The 9,722-nt window shown below is 36.2% G+C and overlaps 1 protein-coding gene across 1 annotated transcript; it reads left to right on the top strand.

The window, feature by feature from the left end:
- Nucleotides 1–8,466: 8,466 nt before the first annotated feature.
- Nucleotides 8,467–9,722, top strand: LOC107100205 (erythroblast NAD(P)(+)--arginine ADP-ribosyltransferase-like). Its single transcript, XM_015398612.1, has 3 exons — nt 8,467–8,528; nt 8,608–8,692; nt 8,991–9,722. Exons 2-3 carry the CDS (start codon nt 8,618–8,620, stop codon nt 9,720–9,722), a joined length of 807 nt encoding a protein of 268 aa, XP_015254098.1. The 5' UTR covers nt 8,467–8,528; nt 8,608–8,617.

The following is a 9,722-nucleotide window of genomic DNA, read 5'->3' as shown; positions in this document are numbered from 1 at the left end:
ATATATATATATATATATATATATATATATATATATATATATATATATATATATTTATATAGATGTTATATAGATAGATATATATTACGAGAATAAAGTCATAGTATAAGAAAAAAGTCATAACGAGAATAGTCATAAAATTACGAGAATAAATTCGGTATATTAAGAGAATAAATTCCTAAAATTACGAGAAACAAGTTATATTTTATGGCAACTCTTACAAGAAGCACTGTCTTCCCTAAAATGAGGAATGTCGAGCATCATGTAAAGTTATACTTTGGCTCTGGTTTGACATGTAAGGAAATAATTTAGCTCACCAGCATCAAATTGGGCTGTATATCAAAGTGGACTCAGGTTGATATTTGGTGGTGCTGGTTAGCTGTCATAAGCTGGTCGGAGTTTGAAGCTTTCTTTTTGAAATGGCTTGTCCATTGTTCTTTGAATCATCTGTTCTCATCAGATATCTTCTTTTTCTCCCTTTGACATCCATGGCCCAAGACACACCTGCCGGTTTGCACACCTCCAGGTGTGTGAAACGCTTCGCTGAAAGTTTGGTTAACCTTAAAACAATTCTAGAAAACCGTTCGGCATGTCCGGAGGAAAGCAGTGTTTTGCTAACTCGATTTTCAGCAGGACATCATTGGACGGTGAAATGAATTCTTTGAAAATCTCCGCTGTTCGGCTGACACAGCTTCCATGATGGAAGAAAAGACGAGTAGCTTGGGGCCAGATTCAAACATTACTCAGGTTTCAGCCACCAAGGTTTTAAAAAAACAATGGTTAAAAAAAAAGAAAAATGTGGCAAGGCTTTAGGGGTGGAAAAGATGCAGCCAGAGTACCTTAGAGCTCAGGATCTTGTCGGGCTCTCTCGACTGGCATGCCTCTTAAACATTATGTGGAGGTCCGGGACAATGCCCATTGATCGGAAGACTGAGGAGGTGGTTCCCCTGCATGAGAAAGGGGATCAGAGATTGTGTTCAAACTAGGGCTGCAAGTAACGATTATATTGCAAATCAATTAATCTGTCTATAATTTTCGAATTATTAATCTATGTATCAATTAATAATCGGATAGCAAAAGATTCCCTTAAGAAGATATTTTGCTAAAATAAACTCAGTGAAAATGAAACTTTTCCACTCGTGGAGTGCTGGATAGAGCATATTGACAGACAAAAAGATTTTTATCTTTAATACAAAATGTTTACTGTTTTTATTACAAGTTTTGTATAATTGCTGCTTAAGGTGGGTTGCTCTGTGTGCTAAAGGCACATTTAAGTCTCTACAGTCTATTTAACAATTAACTGATTGCTACATTAAGGAATTCTAGGCGCAGCCTAGAACTAGACAGTTTCTGTTTCGGGGACCAGTCGATCTTGTCCCTGCTTTTTGCATATGAGGCTGTTCTCTTCCTGCCAAGACATGCACAAGGGACCGGGGTGGTTCGCAGCCAAGTATGAAGCAGCCAGGATAAGACTCAGCTCCTTCAAGTCCAGGCCATCATTCTTGACTGGAAAAAGGTGGTTGTCCCCCTCATATTAGAGGAGAGTTACTTTGAAAGCAGCCCAGGATCCTTAGGAAACTTAAATAAGCTGATGCCATCATTATGGGGGTTGAAGCTAAAAGCTGTGAGACAACTCAAAGGTTCAGCTGCATCTTAATCCATATAAATTTTATCTGCTGTTCATAAAAAAAACACTGTTCCAACTCTTGCAATATCTGTGACTTCATGCATGGAACCAATCAGAGAAAGTTAACTCCCTGGGATTTAATAATTTTCACAAAACACAGAGTCTCTCGAGACAGTACCATTTACTTCTTGTTTATGGCTAGTAATGTCAGCAAAGCATCTTCAGACTAATTGCTGTTCTTTTTCAAAAGTTTTAACTTGATATACAACAATTTTCATATACAACAATTTTGATTAAAATATATACATCTAAATACAAATGACCTGTTTGATCATCTTTACTTTCATCCCACCTGTGAGCAATAAGTAAAAGAGTATAAACACACACGGGTCATGTTCATAGACGTCACTCTTTTTTTTAAGCTTTTTGGTACAACCCACATTGCAAGGAAACCGGAACCAAAGATGACAATGTAACGGATTTCGGAAGTAAGTGCGATTTTGAAGACCTTTTAAGTTAAATATGGTGCATTATGCTATGTTGTTGATCTTATCAGGCCACTAAATTTCTAACGTTCTAAAACAAGTCTAAGTTTTTGCTTCATTTTAAATGCAAAGAAGCAATTTTTTAATAGGCCCGAATTTTTGTTCAATCTTGTTCGGTGCCTCGTTTAGTTTATACGAGGTTATCAAAAGCATCCAGCATCTTATGAACATATCTGGATCAAAAATCGTGAGGGCATTGGGTCAGGGTTGCATGGTGACCTGCATCAAACTCATAGTGTACATGTAAAAAGTACACTGTAACCAATTGCTGTAAATTTACAGCAATTTTTCAACACTAAAATACTGTTTTCATGTTTAACAGTTCGGTACTGTAGTAAGCAATGCATTGTGGGCTTCTTAACTTGGAGCAACAGGACAGAGGCTATAAACGGTATGCGGCTGTTTTAAATAATGGGATACTACAGTATTTTCCGGAAATTTTCCAGAAGACGACTGCAGAACACACAACGTGCAACCATCTGTGTTCATCACAACAATTCCGGTGTTGCATCTAAAAATGTAACGGTACGTAAATCAAAATCTTTTTGTCTTTGCCTATGGGTTTGCTATTTTATTTAAATTGTCAAGAATGATTGATGTAGGCTAACGCTATATATACTGTAAGCTACCAGTGATGCTTAGATTTGAATGGGGTAGTCAATATTCTACTATATTCTACTCTACTACTCTACTATTTTGTTGTTGTTGTTGTTAAATCTTGGTTAACTATAATATACAGTAGCCGGACAACAGCTTACACACACGCATGCAACACTTTACTCCACTCTGATCATAGACTATTTTGATGATTTTAGGCGCTTCATTGGTGTAAATCCAGAGAGAGGGACAAAGGCCAAAAGGGGGAAGGTTGTCTCCAAGAAGAAAGGTGTGATTCCCAAAAGAAGTCTTCCACAGTCAACACACACGTCTCCATGCTCCTGAAGAAACTCCTTGACTTTGAATGGGACTTCACATAGATCAGTGAGTTCCCCTTAATCCTGCTGTCTGTCCATGTGTTGTTTTGACAATCTGGCATCGCCACATTAAGCCACAAGAATTTATTAGTTTTAAAAGCATTAGCTTGGAGAGTATATTGTACATTCCTGATTGTATAATATTTGTTTGTTATTATTTGACAGTGGCTCCACTGGAATAATTCTGCAGAGGAACAGTGGCTAACAAACTGAACATCTCTCCTGGATCCACAAGATTTGAATCAGGGTGGTTCACACCCACCCAGATTCCCAGGACTACTACTACTACTACCTCACAGGACTACTTTAAGAAGTAAACTGCAGTTTCTTCCCTAAATGTTCTCTTTTATCCATATGACTGTAATGATGTATAAATCCACATGCTCTAAATGTACTGTAATAGTTTTGAAATGGCCTTGATGCACTTTTTCAAAATGTTCTTACATTTGTTTTCCAAATGTTGTCAATTCTGCATACAGCATTCTGCATTTTCACAGACATCAGAAAATACATTGCATATTACATAATATACATGTTTTAAGTGGAGTTTAGAGGAACATTTTAATCTACCTCACAGGACTATTTTAAGAGGAAAACACATGCTGGTTTGCTGAATGTTTTTACTTATAATCAAAAAGGTCTTAATGTTCCTGCTTTTGAGTAGTCTTAATAATGTTTAAACTCTTATTTCCTCTGTATTTGTTGTGTTGGTCTTTTTCTTAGACCTATTGTGTTATTGAACAAGTGTTCAAACTTATGTGTGTTAAAGACAATGTTAAATAATATTAACATTAGCTCAAAGTTAGCTAGTCATCTGTCTCTGTTTGCTACTTGAAATATCTTCTCAGCATCACCCAACACGGTTTATTTTCTGTTTCCTGGTTATTTTTCTCAATTTTTTGAAAGTAGCAATATTCAGTATTATATTGCCTTTTGAAATAAATTATTTTGATTCTTTTTGAACGTATTGCTTTTTTTCACAACTGTGCAACTGTCTGTTGAATAATGAAGTTCTTCAATTGATTGCATGTATTCAAGAATGATATTTTAGGAAACTGCTAAACTGAATTATTGTAATGTGTATCTATTGTGCCTCTCTACAGTAAACTTAAACAGAATATTATTGTATATTCCAAATAATAGAAATATGATGCATTTATTTTTTACAGTGAAATCATTGAACAGTGAGAAAACAGACTACTACTGTAAAGTCAATTTACGGTATGAAAACCCTAAAATTACAGTATATCGCTGGTGTCCTAGCTGCCAGCTTTTTACCGTAACTCATAAAAATACAGAAATATACAATTTTTCTGGTTTACGGTCTACTACTGTAATATCAATTTACAGATGAATACTGTAAAAATAACGGTATATTGCTGGCATCTCTGCTGCCAGCTCTTTACTGTTATTTTACAGGACAATTACTTACAGTGTATGCAAACTAGTTGCATTTACAAAAAAGTAAAGAAAACAAGGTATTTTAGGTTGTGCTAACTAGAGCTTTATTTGTAGACTGCTCATATACAACTAAAATAATCAAATAGTATATAGGAGAGAGGTTACAGGTACATTAAAAGGAAGCCACAAGCACAGAGAAGGNAGGAAGACTCCAGCCCTAGGAGACCCACGGCGCACTCTGCTGGAGACAGAGGGTAGTCTCCAGGTCCCAACAGTAACTTCAGTCCTAAGGGAAAAAATACAAAGAGCAGAAGAGAATCCTCGGCGCCCTCTGGTGGGCAAGCCTGAGGATCCCAACAGTGCCTTTGTAAAGCATTTAGCAAATGAGTTTACTGTCACCAATCAAGCTTTTAAATGTGTTAAGACCATTCTTTGACCTGCTCCCAGAAACTGTTCCTTTGAGTAAAACATCTTCCTGCTTTCCTAAACACCTCATGCACCAGGAGATAGTGTGTTTTTTTATACCCACATTTTCACTGTTAACTGCTAGAAATTTTATCAACAATCGCCTGATTCATCATCCTTAAACAAACACACACACACACACACCCCACCTAATGGTTAACCTAGAGTCAAAGATGGGGTTTCATCTATATATATCTGTAGAAAGATGTTGCTCTACTTTCAGTAGGAAAAACAGGATTACCTCCAACATTGCCTAGAATTGTGAGAGTTATCTATCAAAGAGGAGATAATTTAAGTTTGAAAGAGAAGAGCTCTACCTTTAACAGCTGAATCAAGAGGAAAATTTGGGCCCTTGTATATATCCACTCACCTCTCCTAATGAAGACACTACTGTGAAGAAAGAAGACATACAGTACTCATCCGGATCCAAAGGTTGGGGACTCCAATGAATAGAGATATGTATCATATTGGATTTTTGTTGACATCCATTTGTAGGAAAAATAAGGTTTTTTACATCATGTAAATGCTCTCCTTGTCCATTTATCTGTGGATTATCATCCTTCCAGGAGTTGTAGCTGTCACCTGTGCGGCAGGCTGTCTGAGGAGTTGAACCAGTGTATGAGTTAAACTTTTGGATATTTCCCTCTCAGTTGTCTGTTTTTAATACCCTACCACTTTCTAGTTTCAGTTTTATTGGAAAGTTAGTTCCTGTCTTTAGCTGTCATTGCATGAAATATAGGGAGTAGATAGGGCAAACATGAAGTAGCATGGAGTAGCATTGAGTAGCATTCATAAAAACACGGAGTAGCATTCAGTTCTTTATATTTAATAATTTTGAACAAATTTAAAAAACTATCAATGGTTTAAATCAAGGTTTTAAAGCTATTTCTATAGAATTGCATTTGGCTGTGCTAATTAAACAGTTTGATTATATACCAACAGTTTAAGTTTCTCTGTATGTTTACTTCCTTCATGTTATGTTCATGTACAAAACATTTCATGCAATGAGGTAATAAAAAAACATTAACTTTTTTTTTTGTTTTGTTTTTCAGAAAAATGCCTTGAAATTGAGGATTGCTCCATTTCACCAAAAACGTTGGCTCAACCTTTCTACCTAAATTCTAGAAAGACTCTCATCAGCTCAGCTTGATGCACTGTGATTTGATATAAGGTTTCTACTATGATTCTTTAACAACTAATACAGAACACAGAGCCATGTTATTATTATCAAGGCTGTTACTTCGGTATTACTAAAAACAATTAGCTTTGGATCATCATCTGGAAGAGCAACTCGCCACAATTTAAGCTCCCCATCAGCTTTTATTTCTTTTTTGAATATTTTAAAACTTTCTCTTACCTCAATATGGTCACTCCATGAATGTGGAACTTGAAGCACTGAGAGTGACATCGGCAGGTGCTTAATAACAATTGATTTATCTATGTCCGGCTCATAAACTGGCACATTTTCTCTTTCTCCCCCAGGGGAATGCTGTAGCTATGGCTACTGGAGGCAGAACATAGTGTTATACTGAACAATCAAGCAACTGTTTCAGTCTTTCTCAAAATGTTTCAAACAAAGAAGAGATGCTGCGGGGTGCTCTCGTCTTATCTGACCTTCTTCACTTCCTTTGAAAGCAGCTCAGGATCCTTAGGAAACTTAAATAAGCTGATGCCATCATTATGGGGGTTGAAGCTAAAAACTGCGAGACAACTCAAAGGTACAGCTGCATCTTAATCCATATAAACTTTATCTGCTGTCCATTAGAAAACATTGTTCCAACTCTCGCAATATTTGTGACTTTATGCATGGAACCACTCAGTGAAAGTAAACTCCTTGGGATTGGATAATTTTCAGAAGATGCAGAGTCTCTCGTTATGGCTAGTAATGTCAGCAAAGCATCTTCAGACTAATTGCTGTTTTTTTTTCAAAGGTTTTCACTTGATATACAACAGCAGTGTTTTTTTATTAAAAAATATACATCTAAATAAAAATGACCTGTTTGATGATCTTTCCTTTCATCCCACCTGTGAGCAATATAAAGTAAAATAGAGAGAATTGCACACTCAGGTCATGTTCATAGACGTCACTCTTTCTTGATGCGTTTTGGTACAACCCAGATTCCAGGGAAAACGGAACCAAAGATAACAGTGTAAGTAAGTGTGATTTTGAAGGCTAATAAGTTAAATAATGTTGCAGAATGCTGTGTTGTTGACCTTATGATCTTATGTTTCTAAAATTCTAAAAAAGTCTAACTTTCTGCTCCATTTTAAATGCAAACAACCAATGTTTTAATAGGCCCAAATGTTTCTTTAATCTTGTATGGTCCCTCGTTTAGTTTACACGAGGTTATTAAAAGCATCGAGCATCTTATGCACATCTCTAGTTAAAAAATCGTGAGGGCATTGGGGCAGGGTTGCATGCTGACCTGCGTCAGACTCATAGTGCACATGTAAAAAGCATGCAAACTTGTTGCATTTTTACAAAAAAAGTAAAGAAAACAAGGTATTTTAGGTTGTGCTAACTAGAGCTTTATTTGTAGACTGCTCATATACAACTAAAATAATCAAATAGTATATAGGAGAGAGGTTACAGGTACATTAAAAGGAAGCCACAAGCACAGAGAAGGAGCATGCACTCATGTATGTGATATATTGGGGCCCTCGTGGTTTGAATCTGCTCGTCCAAAACTCTCACATGAAGAGTAGTTTATTTAATTGTGTTTTAGTTGTTTTCTGAGTTTTTACAGCACCAGTGATCCGTTTTCTGAACAGTAAGCTGGCAGGAAAGGGGGACATGTGGGCCCACAGGCCGGATTTGAACCCAGGTCGCCCTCCATACATGGGTGGTGTGCTCTAACCACTGCAACACCAAAGCACGCCCCATAAACATGCATTTTTAAGAAAAGTGATCATATACATTTTTGTATTTTTTGTCGGTATGATCACTTCTAGAACCAGACTGATAATTGTACAAAATACTATAAGGTAAAAGGAGTTTTACCAGCAAATGTATTCTGTTATTGAGGCTACATAATTCTAAGTGTGTTGCTGTATCTCTCAAAAGGGGTTCACCTTCCATTAGGAAAGAAAACAACTCTCCAAATTTCAGACAGTAAGTTATCAGTTTTTTTAATATACATCCTAAAGAGAACACAAAAAACATTTGCATGGATGGCTTGTAATTATAAACAGTGATTCATACATCTGATCTTATTATACTGTAGTTAGACTGTTCATTGCAAACTGTGACAAAGGACATGCTAAACAGTAAAACAATATTGTCTAGAGCCGTGACACATCACTGCACTATATGTGTCATCCTTCTTGTTTAAGTCGAGTGTGTGTATCTGTGTGTGTGTCTGCGGTGGGGGGCTTTTGAAGGTGGGTGGGTCTTTTTTAAAGATCGGAGTGTAAAAGTACTTGCAAATCGTGGTAAATCATCACTGTGGGTGTGTGAAAGTTAGACTGGCAGGTCTACAATTTACTTCCCCAAAGCAAAGTCTTATTTGGATAACCGTAAGATTTTTTTTATATCATTACTGAAGCTAGTACTTACATATGGTCACTTCACTGTTACATTTATGTTTGTTTGCAGGATTTCAAACATGAAGGCCAAAATGGTGATTTTCGGTGATCTCTGTTTGCTGCTTTGCTGCATGCATTTTGCTGATTCACAGAAGGTAATTTGTGTTGAATGGCATTAAAACCTAAGTTTATTATATATTGAAAATGTGTTTAACTGTTAGTGAAATCTATCTTTACTTACCTCAGTCATGTAATTTAGTTTTATAATTTCATTTAAATGTGTCTATCTGCAAAATTATTTTAATTGAGGTCAGTTTACTTTTGGATGTAGTATTAGTTTGATATTAACTTCCTATACTGAAGCCTGGATCACTGTTATTTACAACCAGTACACAACTTGATATCTCTCCTGCTTCAATCATCATTAATTTTTTCTTTCCTTCTTTGTTCTAGATCATTGTCTCTGTCAATACACAAAAAGATTATTTATTTCCGCTGGACATGGCCAGAAATTCTGTTGATGACATGTATTCTAACTGTGCTAAAATAATGGAAAAAAAGGTTAAAGACATGTTCTTTAAAAAAGAAATGGAGGATAAATTATTTAAACCTGCATGGGAGGCAGCTGAAGAGTGTGCAAACCAAAACTTAAAAAAGAGAGAGGAAGGAGATAAGGCTCTTACAAAAGACCTCATGCAAGCAATGTGTACTTATACAAATGAAAATCCAAACCTCTATAAAATATTCAATGAAGAAGTCAGGACCAAACGGGAAGCATATGGTTCATCCTTTCGATTCCATTCCCTTTATTTCTGGCTGACCAGGGCTATACAGATTCTTAATAAACAAAAAAAATGTAAAACAACTTTTCGCAGAACCACAGAAAAATTTACTGGAAATGTCAAACCAACAATTCGGTTTGGTGCTTTTACCTCAACCTCCTTTGAATCAAATTTGACCTCTTTTGGTCGTGAGACATGCTTTAAGATTAAAACATGTTATGGTGCTTATTTAAAAACTTACTCAGTATTTCAACATGAGCAGGAAGTGCTCATTCCACCTTATGAGAAGTTTAAAATAATCAGCAACAATAAAAAAAGAGAACTCCAGGATTGTGAGGTTGTTTATGTCTTGAAAAGCGCTGGAGTCCAAAGCAATCTTGATTGCCAAATTGCAAACAGCTAG

This window comes from Cyprinodon variegatus, unplaced genomic scaffold, assembly GCF_000732505.1.
Source record: "Cyprinodon variegatus isolate N-32 unplaced genomic scaffold, C_variegatus-1.0 Scaffold945, whole genome shotgun sequence".
In the NCBI taxonomy this organism is placed as follows: domain Eukaryota; kingdom Metazoa; phylum Chordata; class Actinopteri; order Cyprinodontiformes; family Cyprinodontidae; genus Cyprinodon; species Cyprinodon variegatus.
The sequence above is the reverse complement of the archived record's forward strand: the minus strand, read 5'-3'. Positions and strand labels throughout refer to the sequence as shown.

What these genes read in the sequence shown, in the direction of transcription:
- LOC107100205 (XM_015398612.1), top strand. Translation starts at nt 8,618, where the DNA reads ATGAAGGCCAAAATGGTGATTTTCGGTGATCTCTGTTTGCTGCTTTGC. An exon ending in ATTTTGCTGATTCACAGAAG is followed by an intron (nt 8,693 to 8,990) that starts GTAATTTGTGTT and finishes TCTTTGTTCTAG; the next exon opens with ATCATTGTCTCTGTCAATAC.